Consider the following 23,500-nt stretch of genomic DNA (forward strand, 5'->3'; position numbering starts at 1 on the left):
AACAGTGGAGGCTGTTATAACAACAGATGAAGAGGGACTTTGTGTTTATAGCCATGGGTTGTGGAATAAAATGTTCGACAAAGCTTGGGGATAAAGACACTCACCTTTACTGATTAGGAACTGTACAGTGCAGAGGTGTCCTGCCCTGGCTGCTTTCATCAGTGGCGTCCTTCCACCCTCTGACTCATGTTCCTAAAAAGCATTAAATAAAAAAGAAACATGTCAGTATAGAGAACAAGGGCACAGTGTAAAAAACTGCATACAACACACTAGGAAACCAATATAAAAAAAGACATTTACCAGGTCAGCACCAGTCTGGAGCAGCACATCAGCCACATCTGTGTGTCCGTTTTCACAGGCATACGTCAGTGCTGTGTCCCCCGTTGCCGTGGTGGCATGAACGTTAGCTCCTGAACACAATGAAATGCAGACCTGCATTAGCCTCACAACTTTATTATAGGAGCAACTGAGTTCTGATCTATTTCTGCATTTCCCGCCTTTTCTCTCAATCTAGAACTGCTTATCATTAATCACCATCTCTGTGCATGCACCCAGCAGTGATTAGGAATCCCTTTCCACCAACCCTCCCAAGAGACACAGACAATCGTGTCTCAGCAATGATGGGCTTGAGTGCTTCAAGAGCAAGAGAGGTAATGCGAACAGATTTAGCTTAGAAATAGAGAGGCAATTCAAAAGCAGGCTCACCGGCAGCCAACAGGTACTTGACCAGCTCTAGATGCCCCTCCTGTGCCGCCTCCATTAGTGGAGTTGAGCATCCAAGCTCAATGTCTGCTCCTGCCTTGATGAGAAAGTCAGCCACCTCTAGAAAGCCCCCGCAGCAGGCAAGCGTCAGCGCCGTCTCCTGTGTCTCTTCCGTCTGAGCGTTGATGTTTGCACCTATTCATAGCAAATGAACCATCGTAAGTTGACGAGTACTTACATACTTATGCACAACAAAATGGTTTTTTTTGGGTTTGTTTTTTACCAGTCTAGTCTTGTAATTCGTGCTCATTAGTATACCTTGTGCCAGAAGCAGAGCCACCATCTCCTCATGGCCCTCACGTGCAGCCTCCATGAGAGGTGTGTAGCCCTCATCGTTGACCTCCTCCAGATTGGCGCCTCTTTCGATCAGCAGAGCTGCCAGTTCTACATGCCCTCCGCAGGCCGCCAAGGTCAGCGGAGACTCGAACGAATCGGCTGGCATGTTCACCTGTGCACCGCTGTCCAAAAGCAATCTCGCCACCTCTACATGACCATCCTACACAAACCACATGACAAAGAGTTTATGAGCCATGAATGGGTATAGCTTAAAAAACTATCCTCAATAAACTTTTGCCAAGAGTTAGGTTAATGTGATTGTGCAGTAATGTCATTAAAAAATTACAAAATAATTAAATTAATGAAGAACAGAGAGTTTCTTACCATGCAGGCTTCCATGAGAGCTGTGTGCATTTCATCTGTCTTGTGTTCCTGGTCAGCTCCTGCCTCCAAAAGAAACCGCACCATGTCCAGGTGCCCTGTGCCAAAACCAGAAACAGTCACTTCTTAAACAGCATATACAAGACTGGATATGTAAACATAAACTGCACACTGTGCTTTTCACTGTGCCACACACACACACCTTTATAACACGCCAGTGTGAGCGCACTTTCTTTAAACTCGTTGGAGTGTGTGTTGATCCCAGCACCGTATTCCAGAAGCACACGCGCCACCTCCACATGGCCTGCACTGGCCGCCTCCATCAGAGGTGTGTGGCCGTTCTCATTGTGATCTTCAATGTTGGCTCCCTCCTTTAGCAGAACCTTTACAACGTCCAGGAACCCACCAGCACAAGCATACGTCAGTGCCGTGTTACCTATAAAACAGTGCAAAAATGTTAACCAAAGCTCTACAGTACAAATGCAGCAAACACATTTTTTAAATCATCTAATAATTCTTCCTGTTTAAATCGCTAGACCCCTGCCCCCTTTATCTTTGCATCTTGTAATTTCCAATTTCAGATTGTGAATCTGCTGCTGTTTGCACAACCCCCGATCTAAACAAGAAGAGCCAGATCACCACACAACCCCTCCGCCACGTGTCCAATCAATCAGTTCTTATCACCTGCCAGTGTTGGGTTTCCACATTGAGGCGCACCGTGCACCGAGAGCCTCGCTAGGCTCCAAGTGACACCACCCTAACCACCCACCCAAACAAGTGTTATGCTAGCATGTTAGACTGCCCAGCACTCGAGTGCCCAAATTACAAGAATTGTTTACAAAATACCAAAACAGTATACCCTCTTTCTTTTATAATAAACATCTGTAGTTTCCTCAAGACACAAATAATAAATCCAATCAATCCAATCACATAACTCAAGTCTCAGTCTCAGGAGGGGACCACTACTACACACGGTTCTGTATCAGAGCTTGCCATACCATACAGAGACTTAAAAACATAGGTTAAAAAAAACACATCTTCATACATGGCCAAATGTACAGAACCTGAGGTCCATACAAACAAGATTACTCAATGTTTGTTCAAATCTATAACATGGACTATTTATCTGATGAACAGCTTTTGGTAACTTCAGTGGAGGGATCAATGTTTACCTCTTTTTACCTTGTAAGGTAAGTCAAAGTCAGAATATAAGTTAGTTTACTGAGATTTGCATTATAGCCTTCGTGTCACTGTAAATAATATGTTAACAATGAGAGCGCTTATGTGCACACTAATAAACTGATTAAACCAAGGCTCTGCCAGTAATCTCATTATTAAAATGTGATGTAGACAGCACACTTTGATCTCCATTAAATTAAGCCATATTCAAAATGTCAGTAACCTGGGTGGCCAGTGGTACCTCAGCGGTTAAGGTGCTGGACTAGTGATCAAAAGGTTATTGGGTTAGGCTTCTGAGCTAGGCCCTTAACTCCTAGTTGCTCACAAATGTACGTCAGTTTAAATAAAAAGTGTGTGAGACATTAAATGACCTGGGATTTTTGCCTGGTCTTTGGTTTAATGTGACTCAAGTATATGAGTGGCATAATTACTTTTGGTTTGCGGCAACTGAACATGTCAAGAAAATTCACTGATTCACACCAGGCTGCATTCTAATCTCTAAAGACATTAGAGAGTGCATATAAAAGCATGGTTTGACAATGCCTGCATACTACAAAGTGCACTACTCTGATTTAGGTTGCTGCCTTGACAAAGCAACATGAAGAAAAGTGTTCTTTCAAATTAATAAATACATTTATAAAACCACCCTACAACATGATTGATTACAGACTATGTAACGATAGTTAACCTAATGAAATGTAAATAAATGTACATGTTTACATAATACAGATTTTTGCTAATAATTGTAGCACTTTTGTACCAAACTTTGAAAAGAACTAGTCACTGTACCTGAAGAGGACTGTGCGTTGACGTCAGCTCCATGAACCAGAAGCAGTTTGACGATGTCTACGTAACCTCCACTAGCAGCAGCCATTAGGGGTGTGATGTCTCCCTTGATGCCTCTGTCCTCTACATTAGCATGCATGGCCAATAAGACCTGCACAAATTACAAATAATAATAATAACACTAAACAAAAGAAGAAGTTATACTATGAATTCAACAAAAGAGACGAGTTCACACGGAAAAAGTTTTACTTTAATAGCAAGATTCAGAGTGAAAACAAGCTTAGGGATGAAGTGCTTGTTAGTTTGGCAGCTGCATAACAGAGCAGTTGTGTGTGAAAGAATCGTACCTGCGCAAGCTCATAGTACCCAGCAGAGCAGGCCAGACAGAGCAAGCTCTCTCCTTCTTCTGTGTGCTCGTTGACGCTGTGGCCCTCATCCAGGAGCTTCTTCACTGCGTTTACATCCCCGTCAGAGCAGGCCTCAGGCAGGCTACGGCTAAAAATAACCAGACTGCTACAATTACCGCGACTGTGCAGGCAAAGCTAAGCTAGCTACACTGACCACTTCAAGAAGCAAATTATTCTAAAAAACAAGTAGAACTATACTAGGTTCTGCTTTAAGATCAGTGAATGTTTAAACACTAGCTGGCTATATATGGTTAGAACATACAAAACAAGAGCTACTCCATTTATGTTAACCCTTTTATACTGAAGGGTTTCCTTTAAGACAGCTGATTTTGAAAACAACTGCTGACTAGTTTGTCTGTTTTTCAATGGTCAGGACTCTCCCAGGACCACTACAGAACAGGTATTATTTGGGTAGTGGATCATTCTCAGCACTGCAGTAACACTGACATGGTGGTGGTGTGTTAGTGTGTGTTGTGCTGGTATGAGTGGATAAGACACAGCAATGCCGATGGAGTTTTTAAACACCTCACTGTCACTGCTGGACTGAGAAAAGTCCACCAACCAAAAACATCCAGCCAACAGCACCCCGTGGGAAGCATTTTGTGACCACTGATGAAGGTCTAGAAGATGACCAATTCAAACAGCAGCAATAGTTGAGCGATCGTCTCTGACTTTACATCTACAAGGTGGACCAACTAGGTAGGAGTGTCTAATAGGGTGGACAGTGAGTGGACATGGTATTAAAAACTCCAGCAGCGCTGCTGTGTCTGATCCACTCATACCAGCACAACACACCACCACCATGTCAGTGTCACTGCAGTGCTCTGTGGTGGTCCTGTGGCGGTCCTGACCATTGAAGAACAGCATGAAAGGGGGCTAACAAAGAATGCAAAGAAACAGATGGACTACAGTCAGTAATTGTAGAACTACAAAGTGCTTCTATATGGTAAGTGAAGCTGATAAAATGGACAATGAGTGTAGAAACAAGAAGGTGGTTTTAATGTTATGGTTGATCAGTGTATATTGCACAAATTTAGGTCATACAAACTAGCAGTAGGTTAAGATCAGCTATATTATAGGGTTTGAATAACTGAGAAGTATTGAAATATACTGCTACTCAAATACTTCATTCTACTTTTCATAGTTTATAGCTGCAAATCCTTGTTTGGGGGATTAATTGTTTCCACCTTAAACTGTGTGTGTACATGTTTTATTGTGTAACGGTTCCATTGTTTGTGATTCAAATAATGAGTAAGTAATAATACGTTTTCCAGTTGGGGTTAGAACTGTGGCGCTTTTCACGGCTGTACCCAGAAGTAGCCCATGCGCACTAAAAGTCTCAGTTTGGTGAAAGAAATAGAGATCACTATCTCCGCTCTCAATTCAATTGACGTCAGCTGTTGGAATTGAATTTAGATCACATTTTTACCAAGAGCATTGACAATAAATTCTGTGTCATTCTTAGTTACCAGTTAATCATTAATATCTAGTTTATACATATATTCCAGGCTTTATCATTGCCCATTTTCTTTGTTTGAGCATAAATAGTTTTGAGTTATGTAAGAAGCTGAATGACAGTAAGTACTATGCCTGAAAAAGATTAAGAATATGATGGGTGTAGGTGAGAGGAGATGCCTACTTGTCTGCCTGGCTGGCGTTGAGTGTGTTTTCGGCCCTCATGCGGGTAAGGGCGGCAGCGGCTTCGTCCAGCGCGCAGCTCACCGACGACGTCAGCCGGCGCAGCACCTCGGGATCTGCGAAGGCTTTGCCATCGGCAGTGGACAGTTTACCAATGCCTGCAGCATCAGCCACACACCAGCAAACCACAGCATCCAAGGCCAAAGGCAACCAGAGTTAGTGCAGGAACAAGTCGCACAGGCACGCAACCCCACACAACACACATACACACACACACACACACACACACAAGAAAACACAGTGAGGTTAGTAATGCTGAAAATCCATGCAGACTGGTAAAATGCACAATAATTCTGTCCAGATTTACAGTTAAATTATAATAATAAATAACTGTCAAACTAAGGAGTACACTAGGTGAGGCTAACTCCATAAAGGTAAATGTTGACTTGGTTTACCAAGTTACATAGGTCATAGACTTAATTTGAATGTGATCCACAAACCCCAAAAAGCAGCTACAGCCTCAGTTTTACAGTTATAATTATTCTAAACAGCAGCTTGCCACAATCTGCTCTTTTGCCAGCACAATTCATGAGGAGCGTACAAGATCCTTTAAGTCCGTCATTCGACCAACATTTCAATATAATCACATCCTAACATAGAGATCTGATTCTGTCACATGTATAAGTAAAACTGAATTATGTCCAAACAAAAAGCTAAAAAATGGAGAAGTGAGGTTTATAAATGCAAAGTTAGCATGACTCCAACCCATCTGTTCAACCAAAACTGCCCCTGAAAGCAACTTTGATCATTTCGTCATGACAGTAAAAGACCACACCACACAGCGCAAAGGTATTTTAATGCAACATGCAAGTTAGGCTAGTCATTAACTATTACTAAACACATTTTAAATGTTTTAGATTTGTTCATTTTTAGCAATATATCTGCTTAAACCTGACAAATCTGATACATAAGGAATTATGTTAGACTGTTAGACAGTAGTACAAGCCCCTGTATATTATTATATTACATATAAAAAGTATTTTATCTTAAGCACAGGTGATAACCCAAAACCACCAATCAGATGTCAATGCAGCTAAATAGTGACCACTACCTCTAAATCAGTGCTAGGAATGATGGTACATCTCCTGCACCAAGTCCCTGTTTATGCAGTAAAACTGGTTTTAACTGGATAGAAGATAAATAAGTGTGTACAGCTTGCCAATGCATTATTCTCATTCTCATTATTCTTTCAATGCACTCTCATCAGGGGTTCATCACCAAATATTATCAACCATCAGAAAGTGTGCCCTGCGATGAACTGAATGCATTCCAGTTTTGAAGTTTGTATTTCTGGGTGGCACTAGTAGAAATTAGCACACGACCATTTGTGTGACTACTATTTTAAATACTATGTCCAAGTGACTTTTACCAACGATAGACAAACAATCTCGGTTCAAAAACATGAATATATTTTCTATCAGATGTAAAGTTATTAATAATATAAATATTCTTGTTTTTATTGCATTTTATAAAAAGTGTCTTTCTGGAACTGGGAACATTTATTCCCAGAACCAAGGAAATCAGCAATCACCATTCAGTTAATAAGCTAACAAACCTTCAGACTACTGCTATCATGTGATCAAATCAGTTGTGCACATTTGTCCCTTTCACTCACCACTCTTCACTGGTCTGAACAGATCATTTTAAGTGTCTACTTGAATGCCGTTTTCTAAAAACGTAGTGAGGGCTTTATCAACTTGAACTCTACAGTTCTAGGTCTCATAATAATAATCAAACAGGACAGAACCTCTGAACTCTGTTAACAAATCCTGCTATTAATGTTTTTCCTAGAATGATTAGTGCAAGTGCCTATAAGTGTTAGCCACTCTTTGGATGCATTACGGCTATAAATACAAAGACAATCTGACAGCAATCTAAATACAATTTCCAAACCATCACGGTCAGCACTATAAATCATAAAAGTGTGTACAGAAAGGTATAAAAATAGCAACAGTGCTTACAGTTACCATGTCTAAGTTATGGCATGGGTAATGGTGTGGTCTGTCAGCTAGAAAACTTGTCTGGATAAAATTCAGTAACTGATTACCACCACTGAACCCTAGAGTAAAAAAGACATCCATGTACGAAGTTTCAATGAAGGCAAAACAATCACAGACTGGCATGAACTAAACAAAAAACAACCACATACAGAGACGCGTGCTTAAATTCTGCCCAGACAGGGACGTAGCCACAGAGGACCATGTGTTAGCATCCACCTTTAGTCACATACAGCGAGTTTACCTAAGGTCACTGCTGAGTCATGATGGGAGTTAGTGTTGCTGTACAGAATTCTACTGTTCCTACTAATCTCCCTTATGATTCCACTTCAAGCCAACTATAGCAGTCCACAGAATGAGGCCAGAGAACGAAAACAACAAAAACAACAAAAACAAACAAAATGGAAGCCCCATCCATACAGGATGCCTAGCTTGAACTATGCAATTTTAAACATTACTTTTTAGTTGTCGCCTAATTCAGGAAAGGTGCTTAAGTTTTCCCTTGTATTGGGTGCCAGTACAAAGTTTAAAAGCATAGGATCACACATACAAACTCAGATAGCCCAGATCTCTGCTTAGAATTATATCTAAACTGTATTAGATCCTCGATATATAAAATGTATGCCCAGTGATTCCAAGGAAGCCAAAAATGACCAGAATACTAAAGTCCTGTTTTAATACAGGCACAGTGTGTTTACTGGAAAAGGAAGCAGTGGCTTCGCTGCATATGTACACAGTAAACAAAGCAGACTATTTCAACCAGAGGCCTTCTAACAGCTCCCTGTTACTGGTTCTGTCGGTCATACACTTTACTTACAGTACTGCTAGGATTAGATTTTTTCAAAGATAAGGCAAATAAATATGAAAATCAGATGACTGTTTAAATTTTATAGTCAACTTTGAACCACATGAAATTTTCTCTTGCACATAAATACTACATGATAATACAGTTTTTATTTGGAAATTTTTGAAGAGGGAAAACTGACAGACGGGTAAGTAACAGCATGCAGATGGGTTAAAACAGTCACACACACAGCTGTTCTAAAAAGAAATCAGAGGCGAGCTAGAAAAACTCCAAGCAAGACATACCTGCTGCTTCAAGTAAAGCCTCTAACCGTGCTTGTGTTTCTGGATCTACTGTTCTGAGATCAGCTCCGTCTGCAGCACTGGATAGGAGTAGCTCTGATGCTGTCTTTAACACAGGGTTATCTAGATCCTCCTGGTCCAAGATGAATGACTCCACCTGCAGGACATGAGAACACACAGTTTTAATGCTTTGGCCCTTTATACAGCTGGAGGAATATTGGGATGGGAGGTAATCAGACTTTTAAAAGTGGACTGATGAAAGGTTTAAAGTTAGAGAACCGTTAGGGAACCTGATTAAAAGTACTGCTCACAGTAAAACATTTCCAAAAGGTTTTGCGTGGCGTTCCTCCTTGTTTTCCAGTCCACATAACATAAAACAGGGTAACAATTAACATACAATTCAACATCCTCTTAAGTTAACACTGTTAATGATGTTAACTAGTAATCAGTTAATTGATCACCAACAAAAAACTCAGTGTTCCAATAATGCTGTTGGTTTAAAAAGGGTCATTAAAATGCATTTTTAACATCTGACACTTGATTAGAAAGCTTTGTGATCTCTACACACGTGCTAAAGAAAGTTCAGACTTTCTGAGTCGTAACTCACCCTCATCAGTTTACTGTGTGTGCAGCAGCTGATTGTTTACATATTCATACACAGAGAACTGCAATTCTAATCATTCAAATTTTAATTTAAATAATTAACAACAAAAATACTGAGTATTAAATCACAAACCGAAGCTTTAGCATCACTGTGGAGTTTGCATGTTAATCTCTGCACATGTGGATCTGTGTTACGTTATTTTCTTTTACTAAAATGATGTGGATACTTGATGTGGATGCATCCTGCACCAGTATGAAAGCAAAACTTTAATATAACAATGCTTCTATTAACTGCATCTATAGCACTTGTTATGAACTGTTCATGGATGACTCAAATAAACATTCTGAATGCTTAACTAGTTCTCACTGTGTTTGTTTCTCTTACTGATCTACAGTACTGACATGTTTGCTACTTTGTGCAGTTATCAATAAAGCTTGTTTACATGAAGCTTTGTGATGCAATCATATACTCTGCTGCAGGAGTCTGCTGCAGGTTCTTTCCTGTTCCAGCATTACTGTGCCCCTGTGCACAAAGTCAGGTATATAGACATATTTTGACAACACTGGATTAATGTGTACATTCCTACGCCTTAACCCAACTGACCCAACTTTGGGATGAATTGGAACATCTATTGAAGCCCAGACATTGGCGTTCAACAGAGGTTTGAATCTGTGTCCAAAGGGACGTGTTAAATTTGTGAAAAGCCTTCCCAGAAGAAAAAAGGCTGTCAGTCACAAAAGGATGAGATCAACTTACATAATAATGCCCAAGTGTTTTAGAAATTCAGTGTTAGGTGACCAAATATGTCTCGCCATTAAGTGTTATTTATTATTTATTATATTCTAATAAGAGACAAAATAAGAAATTAAACACTATTAACACACAAGACGTGCAGTCAACTACCTACAGCAATGCTTCCTGGAGGTGTTACAGTATTTAGGCCCTGAGCTTTAGTGGAATTACTGTAAGCAACAAGATGAGCTGATCAGCTGTTATACATCCACTTCCCTCTCCATGTCCTTGACCTCCACATACCTGCTACTCCACCCATGCAGGGCAGAATGTACTGTACACACGTAGATTAACACTGAGCCATGCACTCTGGAGAAAGCGCAGCATAGCAGCAGTGCAGCCAACGTGAAAGTGTGTGTGCACCACTGACCCAAACAGAATCTGTGTACTTATCAGGAAGAAGTATGGCTCAGACTCAAAGCACAGTTTTATACATGTTATTACTGTCGATGTCTACACACCACTGAGCAGCGCAGCAACACCAGAATACAATAAAACTTCAATAAAATGAAACGGAATACAATCTAATTTACAACTTGAGAATGCATGCCTTTTTCTGTTTTTGGGGGTTGTTGGAAATGTCAATGAGGGCTCTAATACTCAGCAGTGGTATCAGCCAGTTGGGCCTCTACATACAGACATGATTGGCTATGTCTGGTGTTAAGAAGGTGGGTGGCTGCTCGGTGGATTGGCATCCTGCCCAGGGTGTGTTACTGCATTGTGCCCAGTGATTCTGAGGAAACAGGACCCGCCACAAGCCTGACCAGGATAAAGCAGTGGTAAAACATAAAAAGTATTTACATCTACATGCAAACTGTGCTGACAGACCAATAGCGCTTATCCAGTTAAGGTTGGGCGGGGGGTTGTTGCTGGAGCCTATCCCAGCTTTTCAATGGTCACAAGGCGCACAGTAACACCATGGCTGGGGAGTCAGGCCTCCGCAGGGCAGACACACATACACACATCCATTCACCTATAGGGCAATTCAGTGTCTCCAATTAACCTGACTGTATGTTTTTGGACTGTGGGAGAAAACCGGAGCTCCCGGACGAAATCCACGCAGACACGGGGAGAACATGCAAACTCCACACAGAAAGGACCCGGACCGCCCCGCCTGGGGATCGAACCCATGACCCTCTTGCTGTGAGGCGACGGTGCTACCCACCGAGCCACCGTGCCGCCCTAATTGAAACACACTGTCCAAAAATGCATAATGATACAAATGTAAAATCTTTAATCTTTTAGTTTAGATCTCAGAAATCAAATCATAGCCATTTCTGAGCATTATCATCTATACAGACATATGTGAGCTCAGGCAGCAATGTCAGGAACATGCCAGTTACTGACAGGAAATGTGTCAGGATGGTAAACTGACATCTAACAACCACCAAAAAACACATCTGACATAAATAAGAAGCTGCTTAAACATAGGAGACATCCACAGTCAAGCTTACGTGCCTTACCATGTGCTTAAAATCTGCCGTGCAGAAAAGAAGCCCCAAGCTACAAAGTAAAACATTATATAACTTTCTGCACTCCCAAAATTAATAATTTAAGTTGCTGTATGTTTATTTTAGACCTTGTAGACTTTATTTATTTCCAGAATAAACATAATTTCTCGAAGATTTTTTCAGGGAGTGTCTTAATCACAAAAAAATAAACTGTTAAAGTCTGACATGGCATGCGTGTCCTTAACTAAACTTTTGATGTTAACTGTAGCCTATGTGAAATGGTGTATTATTATTAGCACAGGTATACTGTTTGATCAGTGATATAACATTTTGTGTTGTTTCCATTGCCAAGTGACGTGTATTATACCAAAGTACCTGTGTTAAATTTGGTTACCGTCCTTGGCCAGGGACCAACCATACCCATGCGGGAAGTATGGGTAGGGTGAAACAACGTGCAGACTGTTAACTGGCTGAACAAAACCCTCACTGTACAGTACAAGCAACATATTTAAAAACCCACCTGCAATAGATTTGATCAAAACAGGGTTAAGAATGCAGTGTTGCTACTGCTAAGATTTAAAGTTACAGTGGCGTATTTGCTGTCGGCGTCAGGTGAACAATGCAATCTCAGCCGTAATTTCAGCCAAACTTCCACTTTCACAGGTACACTTGTGCATTTAAAAAAGTACAATAGCACATCTGGTATAGTTTATATGGATAGTTGTGAATGTGGATACATACTGTATTGTATTGTAAAGCAAATGAAAACTGGGCTTTAAATAAAACCTGAGGTAAAGTTAGTTTAATATTCAGTTTGGCTTGAAATGCAATCTGAAACGGCAGGCAAAAAATTGACTTGCACCTGCATTACGCGCCAAATTTAACAATAAACGTACTCAACTTTTAGACAGGAGTATGCCATTTACACACACTTTTACAAAGACTGTGATCAGATGACATGCATGTAAATGTAATCAGTGAGTGACGTATGGATGAGAGTTAAATTAAGTTAAAGTAACTTGCAGCCGCTCTAGAATACACTATTTTTGCCCATGCTGCAAGTTCCACAACAGCTGCTATAGTTCCAATATGCAACACGCTCAGAGAAATGGAACTATTAATAGTTATAGGTCTGATAGATACACTATATGACTAAAAGTATGTGAACACACCTCATAATTTTTTTTTAATTTTAAGTGTTTACGGTGACTTTATGGTTTTGGAATTAAATGAAACAAGCCCACGTTCTGGTATCCACATACTTTCAAACAATATATAAATATGAATATGAATGGGTATATAAAACTAGCATTTGGAATGCAGTAACACTGCAGCATAACAAAATAATAAAGACGGTTCAAGGAAACACCAAAAGTTAGGAGCTGATCCAAAAAGTGATGAGTTAGGAGGTGATGAGGAAAGGATGGGTGTGGTCAGTAAAACTCCATCTGCAGGGAGAATAATTAAAAGCGTGTAGAAGCAGCTGGATATGCTGCAGCTATGAATGCTCTGTAACTGATGCTTCTCGGAATATGTACTTAGCAAAGTGCAGGACAATAACAGAAGGCAGCCACAAGAGTACAGAAAGGTGCACAAGTGAAAGACAGAATGAGTGTATAGGAGAGACTGAGTGAGGAGAAAAATTGCTATTTTACTTTTTAAGCATGAAGTATGCTGGACACATGTATGCAACAAAGTCATGCAAAAACTGTATATGCAGACTTGCATCTCACTGACATTACTTTTTTAAATAACTGATATTAATAACTAGGGCTGGCACCGATCCAATGCTCGGTATCGGTATCAGTCTGATATTGGCCCAAATCACTGAATCGGATATCGGAAGGAAAAAAACATGTAATCCGATCCGATACTGTTGCTTAATTTAAATAACACAATGTAAATAAGGCCATTGTTTTTGTGTAAAGCAAATAACACACGAAGATACGTTCCAACAGAGTGCTGTTTATGCTCTTGATGGCATCATTAACATGTGCTACTGGTCTACAACTCGTCCGCAACAGCCATTTAGAAATTAACACACACTGATCTACTTAAACTTTTAGCATTTAAAAAAATCATCTCCCTCTGCCACATCTAAAAACACTGTTTAAACACATTAAAAAATCACTTTATACATGATAAATCGATCACCTGAGATAAAAAAAAAAAAAAAAAAAAACCTATTTTGTCCCGGCTTTGAGATCTCTCACATCCTCAACGATTAATCCATTAGTGTTATAAAATAAAACAAACTACACCGTTTCCCGTTTTCCTCTTCAAAATCCAGCAGGGTTTTGTAATAAGAGCGGTTTGGTTTTTAATCATCTAAAAACGTGACAGAAAATCTCAACTCTGCGTAAATTCTAATTGGTCCATCACGTTTGATTGACATCCACATATTCCAATTGTAGACACTTTTGTTAAACAAGCCAAAAATGCTGCTAAATGTTCTGTGTGTAAAAGTGAAAATAAAAACAGGAGTTTTGCATAAAAGTGTGATGTTGTAGGTTCTGTATTTATTCCTTTAGAATATTTGTTTCACGGTCTGAGCGATGTTATTTAGGTAGCTAGTTTAACCATGGTGCATTGAGACATGTATTATTACTGCTTAGTTGTTTGAGAGGAGGAATAACTATCGGATTGGTATCGTTATCGGCAGATACTCAATGTGCGGTATCGGACATAAACAGTGGTATCGAGCAAGCCCTATTAATAATGTAATAATAGGGATGTTAACGATTAACCAGTTGAGCAATAACTGATAAAATAAATTGCTTGATTAATCCTGTCAGTTAAAAATGTCATTTCGATTCATTTCCAACAGCTGCCGCTTGTTATCAATTGAGAGCACAGCTACAAATCTCTAAAAAAATTTACATCCATATTTATTAATAAATGAATAATGTGCTTTTGGCCCACATTTAGCACAGGAACACAACACCCAAAGTTCTGCTGCAAAGAAGAGGAAAAAAAAAAACATGCTGCTATTACACCTAATTTTTTTATTTGTACGGCAGTAGTGGCTCAACAGTTAAGGTACTGGACTAGCAATCAGAAGGTCACTGGTTCAAGCCCCACTACTACTAAATTGCCACTGTAAAACACCTGAGCAAGGCCCTTAAGCTTCAATTACTTGCACAGCTAAAACTGCAAGCTGCTTTGGATATGGACGTCGCTAAATGCCGTAGATGTAAATCTACCTCGAGTCTACTCAAATACACGTAAAACATCTGATTCACGACTGTCAAATAATTAAGTCCAACAAGCAGTGTGTTAGTGTTCCACCTCTACTTTAATCAACTTTCCTTTTTTTGCGTAAAACTAAATCTTTGGCCAAACAACAGGCCTGAATAAAAAGGCTTCTGGAGCCCTCTGCTTTTTACTTAAAAGTAAAAAGTTTCATGTGAACGTAAACTGCTCAACTGTTTAAGGTTATGTCCCATTCCTGGAAGATTGAGTTTACACACATGACCCAAAATCCAAGAAGGACAACAATCCTCTCCCCTGTATGACAGTCACACTACTCAGTCATAAGCAAATTGTAACTCATGCACAAAACTGAGCATTTAAAGCTCTTTTTACAGCACATTTAGCTGCCCCATTCTGTTTAAGAAGCACATGTTAGCCATCGGCCTCCCAGGAATCTCTGTTCTTGTGTGTATTAGTTTTTATGTTAACTAGGTAATAAGTGACAATTTTCCCACATTGATATAACTGCAACCCATCCAAAGAACTGAGCAGATGACTAGTTAGAAACAATTTATTCACAGTTCAACTATGAATAATTTACACATTAGTGACAATCACCTTACAGTGTGACGGTAAATGATGGTGCAGAGTTTCCTTAAAATTTCCCTCAGTTAGCATTACTGCATGTATTGTAAGGTTCTTTAAATACAATTTTTAGAGTTCTTAGAGTTGTTTTGGCTCAAGGAAAAAAACATGTCTGCTTCAGTTTTACTTTTAAGGCTGTACAAATAAAATGATAAACTAATACAGCCATTAAATTATAATAAAATGTACATTTACATTTCTGAAATTTAAGAAACGCTTACATTGAAAAGAACTTACAATTGTGACTGAAAACAACCCAAGCAAGCGAGGGCAACTTATGGGCCAAAAAGTTGCAACTTGGTAGTGGTGTGGCTTTAACCAGCCAACTTTCAATGCCTAGTCCAGAACCTTTACCACCGAGATAACAGCCGTGCTAAATGCAGAACACATCACTATATTAACTACTATATATTATGTAACTGTAGTTAAATGTGTATAATAATATTTGGGTTTTATATTTTTCTTGATGAAGAATGGTGATATTGACATAGAGCACTTTGGTTTCTATTCCCGAGTTGTAACAATATAACATTAAACCGTTCTATTACTCTGAAAAAAGTGTCTTAATTTCTAAGATATCTATTACTCAGTATGTCAAAAGGAATAATGCAACCAAATTTCCACCCAACACGTTTACACAGGTAAATCCATGTTCACTCACTGTGTTTGGTTTAACTTACATAACAGCCACAAAGTTCCCTGAGAAATCAAATTTCTCTTATAGTCATGGGTGTATGCATTTAGTTCATAGTACTTACACTATTATGTATCAGTTCTGTTTTGGAAAATGCCTGTCCAGAGTCCATGTTCTGTATAATTGTTTTTACGGTGTAACTTTTTCAAAAATGTATTTTTATTTGGTCTGCTAAATAAATCATTTCCTTAGTTCATTTCACATGGGGCATCGCAGGAAAATATGCTTTACTGTCTCAACGGTTTTACAGGATTGGCATAAGGGGACCACCTATCCTCATAGCAAGACACACTCACTACTTAAATGAGTTCTAGTTCAGTTTACAAGTCCCATTGGTAGTGTTTGTTCAAAACACATTTATGGAAGGTCGTTTGGGCATTATTGCTCACTAGGAGCACAACAATTAGAGATCCTTTTAATTTGTCTCAAAACATGACATACATATGTTAAGTAAATTTGTTTTTCATAAGCAGCAAAATGACTGGTTCCCCTATTTATACAAGTATCTAAGCACATACATGCAATCAGTGCTCACAAACACAAAGTTCTACCTGTAGCTGTCAATAATTTGTGTGACAGTTGTAGCCTAGCGGTTAAGTTTCTGGACTAGTAATGAAAAGGTCACTGGTTCAAGCCTCAACTCTGCCAGGTTGTCACTGTTGGGCCTTTGAGCAAGGCCCTTAACCCTCAGTAAGCTGTCACAGTATTGTTAGTCGCTTTGGAAAAAGCATCTGCTAAATGCCAAAAATGTAAATGTAAAATGTAAATGTAATTTAATGTAAACTAATCTGCAAGCATTATTTTTAAGAATACAAATAAAATTCAACAATTTCCCTCAGGATAAATAAAGTATCTATCTATCTATCTAAATGCAACAAAAATTATTTACTGTTATAAAAACTATATAAATAAAAAAAGACACACTGTCAGTAAAATCTTAGGCTTACCAGCTTTATTTAAATTCATCAAATCAAGTCATTTTTGAAGCTTAGTATATTTACCACAACACAAGTGGTAAGTTAAAAATTAAACAGAGTTGGCATCTGCATTGGTACAATGTTTTGACTTGGAACTAACGATTAGGTATCAAGATCAAAAAGGGGAAAACAGTTTTAGTGCATTCCTATTAAAAACTGGTTGTTCACTGACCAACTGTCTTGTGTCAGGTATTTGGTGAAAAGAAGTGGAACATGACACGCTTTTCTGGTGTTGTAGCCTCAAGGTCCTCAAGGTGTTGTGCGTTCCAACATATTCTCAAACCAGTCTAGTCATTCTTCTCTGATCTCTGCCTTTTTGTGTATTAAACTGTAATTTAGTGCAATAGCCCACATTGCTACAATTGCTTAGTATTTGACTCCTGGACCAGACTGTAGACATAACAACTTAAAGTAAAGACTTAAACATTCTAACTGCATTTCTCTGAGGTTAATTAAGTTGGGGGCTATATCAGCCAAGCAACAGAAAAAACTGCTTTGATTAAACATCAAACCATAAACCAGTTTAACAACCTACTGGTGGGATGAGTGTGCCGTTAGGAAAGGTGCTGCTCATCCACTTCATTCCACTACACAATTCACACCCGAGCACTAAGGCAGCATTAACCTATAACCTACAGATGGGTTAGTAATAACTCAGCTGACTGGTTAAATGCTTAAACAGAATTGGTGTAATAATAGGTTTCTTTTAAAAAGAAATTAAGTTAACCACCTCTGCATCAAAAACCACCTCCACATCAAACTACTTTGCTTTTTTTTTTTTATTGTATAATTTAAGTCGTTGGGCCCTAATTAACCAAATAAGACTCACCAAAGAAGGTCAAAAACTGTCCTTGGGAGTTGACAACTTATGACTCAGCAAACTCTTCAAAACTTACATTAACACTGCAACCATGGACTTTTCTAATCATCCGACTGACTACCTGAGAATAAAGCTAATTAAATTTACGACATTTAGCAGATGCTTTTATCCAAAGTGACAAACAAGTGTCACTGAATACAACAGAAGTAATTGAAAAAGCCTTGTTCCTGGCAGTACCACTAAGCTACCACTGCAAATTAAAGCAATGTTTTCCAAAATAATGACACAAAACACAATGTAGACCTACCTCCCTGTACGCTTCCCACAAAGGCAAAGTAAAACCCTCATATGACCACAAAGGACATAGAGAAGTTTAGCGGACACAGGAATTGTTATGCTTCATTCCACTGTGCAACACTGTTAAAAAAACGATCTGCTTGAATGTCATTAGAGGAAAACCCTACCTGTAACCTTTTTCTGAAAGTAAACGAATAAAGTATGCAAAATGACATTTCAATATGCCAGAGGCAAATTAACATAGTCAGTAATGCGTTGTAGCACTTGTAATGAAATAGTCCAGCGTCTTTAAAACTACCAGAAACAATTACAATATATCAAATAAACTTATTACAAAAAGTTTTAATTCTGTATATAATTCTGACTTTCAAAAATCACAATCACAATTTGTATTAAATTGTTTAGCACTAACTCACTACATACAGAATATTTGGTTTGTTTGGTTTTGTGACATAAAACAGCTCTGCATTTTTACTCAATGGCAGCTTAAGGTTGAGAAAAAGGGTAAATAAAATATGAAAGGATGTAATTAATTAATATTATTTTTCTTATGCACCTGAATAAACTCTAGTGAGTTTAAGCCCAGGTTGTGTTACAGCTGTTCACGTTCTGGGGTGGAGCCGCTTGACCATTGACCACTGAGTGAGAGCAGCATTCCAGTCTCTTCTGTCAATTAGGTGGCACCAAATGTCTGGAAATGTATGCAATTGGAAGTGGGCAGAAAGCACCCCTTTTTAGGGCTGATGATTTGCTCAATAACATGTATGAGCTGTGCCTTGTAAAGATGTGGCTGGATGACTGCACATGTCTCAGAGGAAGCACTTGCCCGCTCTCGCTCTCCCAGACTGGTGGCCGGGTAACAGGAAAGACTCAAAAAGCAGGTGGTTTTAAGCAACTGATACTGTTTATAGGTACTGGACTAGTAATCTGAAGGTTGCCGGTTCGAGCCCCACCACTACCAGGATAAAAGCGTCTGCTAAATGCTGAAAATGTAAATGTTTATCCATGCCTTATGGCCACTGTACCAACAAGGCAGCTGAGCAAAAATAATTGCTTTGAATTAAGGTTGAAAACAGTGTGGGAAGTAAGACACATGCCAAAATAACTGAATGACAAATTTCCACTTTTGGAAACAGCATACTATTACATTTAATATTTACATGTTAAATGATTAAAAAGAAACAAATATTAATGAACATAAAAAGGACGTCTTTTAGCTCACTGTTTTTAAATCAGTTTCTAGTTTATTAGTTTTTAAATCACTAGTAATTACAGTTAGTCACAATTAATTTAATGAGATCTTAAAAAACCCTTCTCCTATATTTTTACTATTTGGTCAAATAAACAGTAATGAAAAGTACCGTTACCACATGCTCATGCACGCAGTGAAGAAATCTATATGTTAAGCCATGCGACCAAGTTATTAAGCATTAGGATCACCTAAATGACCAACTGTCATCTGTAGTACAAATGCATGAACACAAAGTCCACACTTAGATTCTACATAGTCACCCAGTTCTGGAGGAAGATTATGTTCATTTTAAAACTCTGGTGGCAAATTAGATCCTGCAAACATGATTAAACCCAACCACTGCAGTAATGTTGAGTAAATGTTGACAAAGTTATATGTAGGTGACTTACAACATGGAGTTTGTTTCTTGTCACCACATTAAACTTGTGCAAGAACAAAACTGTTGTTACAATGTAAACTGGGTGTATTTTAATAATCAGAATTGGCTTTTTATCTTGCTAATAAAAGATTTATTAAGCATGAGCATCTGTGGCAGGGCCACACTTGGCACGAAACTTTGTAGACTGAATATTCCAAACACTGATTATTTACTGAAACCAACAGTAAATTGCACCTGAAAAATAATTATGATTTATTTATTTGTGATTAAGGACCATTACCAGACACAGTACTCTAAACCAGCCTAACCATGACTTTTTTTTATATATATTTACAGTAGATGGTCGTGTTTATGCAGCACAAATGTCAGTTTGCTTTTCAACATGAAACCCTACCCACACTTTTCTTAGAAACATGCCAAAAGAAGTTATTTTAGTCAGTTCTGCCACATGACATTTAAAATAAAGTTTCAAAGTGACTGAATACTTCTGGGACGTTATAAGACTTTAAAATTACAATCACAAATAATTATTTCACATACAAATATTTTACCTTTTAGAAACAGCTTTAATCTCCAAATATGAACTGTCACACCTGACATTATTTTGGTTTTAAGTATGCAAAAAGGCCTTTATGTCGATGCACTAAAAATGTGATTGCAAGTAAAATATTTTAAATGAAACATATTATGAAGAATGTCATACATTTATAAAGTTATTTTAACTAAAGAAAAGTGTAACTGGACACCAACGTGCACGTCATGGCATTGACCCCACGTAACACTAGATCAGACAAATCTAATACGGTTGAAGTGATCAGAAATGTGTGTTTGATGTTTGAAACTACTAAACTTGTGCATGTGAAGCACGGTAGTAAGGAAAAGATAAGCAGCAGGCTATGGCGATGTCCGCGCTGAGCTAAGCAGCAGGCCCTGATCACAGCCTTCGTCGTATGCTAGCTAACTGGTTAGCACAAATTGTAACGCAACTCGCAACGTGGGTTGCTCAAATTGGCGTAAAAAATTTTAATAACAACAACATACAGCGCTAAAGTAATTATAATAAAGTGATATGTCAGCAGTTAGTTTAATGTAATGTTTGTATAACTGAGGCGACGAAGGGATTTCAGAGCTTAAGACTCTCCCTACACTGCCCTCACCCTGGTTTAGTAACGTTAGCCTTAGCTAAGCTAGCAGAATTAAGGCTAGCAGTTAGCATTAGTGAGGTGTCGTTCAGAAACGAATCGATTCTTTGAATCTACATGTTTTAGGTAAACATTAGGAGTCGATTCGCTGTACGGAGTTGCTCTTTCAAAAACATTGAAATTAAACCAGACACAATTATGACGACTGCTGTCCAACAAAGAATTGTGATTTACGATGCAATTGTCTTTCTTGTATTCCTTATTTCTTTCACATAACTACATTTGTGTTGTATATATTATATACACATACTGCATATATTTATAAAATTGCATAGTGCTGTAAAAACATGAAATATTAATATAGTCAACCTAAAACACGTAACTAAATTTAACATACAAAAAGGGTTTGCATATTGCAGGGGTTCCCAGCCATTGACCCATTCATGGCATCTAATGCATCAAGGTGTGGCCGGCACTACTACACTGTAGGCCTATTATTCCTGTACATTAGTGCAGCTGAGCAGCCCATAATCAGCAGCTTCTGGCCACTGTTGGGGAACACTGAGATACAGCTGAAAAATGTGACAACTACAGTTTTATAGAAACTCCACCAAATGTCATCGTTAAGTTATTAACCAATGTTGAAAGTAGTATACAGTATAAGCATCTTAAAAAAAAAATGTTTGCCAGCGCATAAAAAAATACGATTGTAAAAAAACAACTGCAATGAAGTCATTATCTAATTACAGTTATCTGAAATGAAAGCAATGTCCAGGCCCATAATCAATCATTTCAATCACTGGCAAAGAAAAAAAAAAAAAAAAAAAGAGTTTATAAATACAATTAAACCACCTGTGCAGTAGTATCCTTGTTTTCTGGAATTTCTATATAGCATTTTAATGTTAAGCAACATTTGTGTATGTCTTTAATAGGATTTAGGTTAATATTTATATTGATTTTATGCCTGTTTTTTTTTTTTTATCATAAAGTGTATATGCATCATTATTATTAGCGTACTCTGAAGTTTGTCACTCAAGCATTTTAAATTTAGGTTATAAATGGCAAATTTTTATATTGGATAATGTTTATGTTTTCTAAATTAAAGTATTGCCTAAAGATGTGTGATTAATAAGTTATGACAAATTTGTTTAAAGGTATTGCTGTAAAATTGATCTACCTTATACCTACCTACAGCATAGGCCTCTATAGTGACTTACATCAGCACTAACTAATGGCATAAGAGTCTCCTATTAACCCTTTATGCTGAATTATTTAATTGCAGTCTATTAGACTAGCCCACCAATGGTAGGAGCCGAGTTCAAATCTCAGCCACATCCAGGGTATTCCTGCCTTGCCGCCCAGTGTTTGGTGGTGAAACCGGACCTACCGCAACCATGACCAGAATAAATCACTGATGAAAATATAAAAATATGATAATGTCTGTGATGCAAACATTTATTAATATGAGTTCCCCTTTCAAAACATAATGCATTGACACTATCAGAAATGTAAGTATTTGACATTGACAGTTACGTTGTACTAGAAATAAAACAGTAATAGAAATCAGTATAATAGTTGTAGAAAGTAATAGAACTTTAACAAAAAAGTAAAGTGTCAAATCACTTAAAGTTGAAGGGTCAGTCACGTCAATACTTTAACCCCTGTAGATGTGTATAAAACTTTCCCACTCTAGTCCTACTTTTTATTGGCTATTTGAACAGTTTTATAACAATTACAGTTCGTTATTACCTATTAGTTTGAGATTTTGTTTAACAGTGCATGTTACTGACGGACAAAAAAAAGAAATATCTAACTTTTGGCCGAGTTTGAAAAAAATAAGCACAGACGAGTCCTTTGGGAGCCGAAATATTCGACTCATTGAGGAGTGTTGAGTCAGTTAATATGACTCACCGAAAAGAGCCGGAATGCCCATCACTGGTTAGCATAGTTGGCTAACTAACATTAGCTTACCTCAGATACTTCATCTTCGTCGCTGCCGGATCCTGGCCCGGACGAAAGCACTGCGGCTGCGGTCAGTTTGAAGTCGAGTCTGTCTGCGGCAGGCCCGCCGGGCTCGCCGAACAAGCGTACTTTCTTTGCGCCGACCCCAAGGCCGAGGCCTCCGAGTCCGGCTGCTGGTGTAGCTGCGACACCCATGCCCAGCGCCGGGGAGCGCGGACTCACCGACTCGAGCTCGTCCTCGAAACCGTCCGTCAGCATTGCCGTCCCGGCTACTGCATCCTGCATAATTTCCCCAATAATCAATGTGTTTATGAAGCGAACGCAGCCCTCTCGCTTACTTTGGGCTTTTATTGTTACAAAATGGTTCCGTTTTAGTTGAGAAAAAGCCTTAAACTCTCCTGAAGAGATTCTCTCTCCCCCAAGCCATTAACTTTCTAACAACCTACCCCCACTGCGTTCTATTTCCGTAGAGACCCGCCTCTGTTCGCCAACTCACAGGGCTATTGGCTAGAATTTCGTCATTCTCCGCTCCGATTGGCCAAAGCTCATGCTCTTCAATAGAAAGCACGCAATGTTAAGGTTGGTTTACAACACGGCATTAAGATGTGCACGACAGGAAGCTTGATATTGAGGAAAGGATTGGATAGTGTCACGCATTCCCGCCCCCTGTACACGCCTATTTCTGTCTATATTGGAGAAGTGTTGTGCTGTAGGGATAACA

At 38.7% G+C, this 23,500-nt stretch overlaps 1 protein-coding gene across 3 annotated transcripts in view; it reads right to left on the reverse strand.

Annotated features, from left to right (window-relative positions):
• ankhd1 (ankyrin repeat and KH domain containing 1) overlaps positions 1-23,221 on the reverse strand; it is a 40,628-nt gene extending 17,407 nt beyond the window's left edge. For 2 of the 3 annotated variants that reach the window (XM_063011743.1, XM_063011741.1), the window contains exons 1-11: positions 22,789-23,221; positions 8,576-8,729; positions 5,431-5,587; positions 3,732-3,894; positions 3,388-3,535; positions 1,622-1,855; positions 1,423-1,517; positions 1,021-1,258; positions 706-897; positions 301-410; positions 105-192 (exon numbers count right to left, since the gene is read on the reverse strand). In XM_063011743.1, the coding sequence (XP_062867813.1) occupies positions 105-192; positions 301-410; positions 706-897; positions 1,021-1,258; positions 1,423-1,517; positions 1,622-1,855; positions 3,388-3,535; positions 3,732-3,894; positions 5,431-5,587; positions 8,576-8,729; positions 22,789-23,064 (1,855 nt within the window). In that variant the 5' untranslated portion in view covers positions 23,065-23,221. The remainder of the gene's footprint in view (positions 1-104; positions 193-300; positions 411-705; positions 898-1,020; positions 1,259-1,422; positions 1,518-1,621; positions 1,856-3,387; positions 3,536-3,731; positions 3,895-5,430; positions 5,588-8,575; positions 8,730-22,788) is intronic. The other variant, XM_063011742.1, reaches the window with a different exon arrangement.
• Between the last annotated feature and the right edge of the window lie 279 nt (positions 23,222-23,500).

Source organism: Trichomycterus rosablanca, chromosome 16 (assembly GCF_030014385.1).
Source record: "Trichomycterus rosablanca isolate fTriRos1 chromosome 16, fTriRos1.hap1, whole genome shotgun sequence".
Taxonomy (NCBI): domain Eukaryota; kingdom Metazoa; phylum Chordata; class Actinopteri; order Siluriformes; family Trichomycteridae; genus Trichomycterus; species Trichomycterus rosablanca.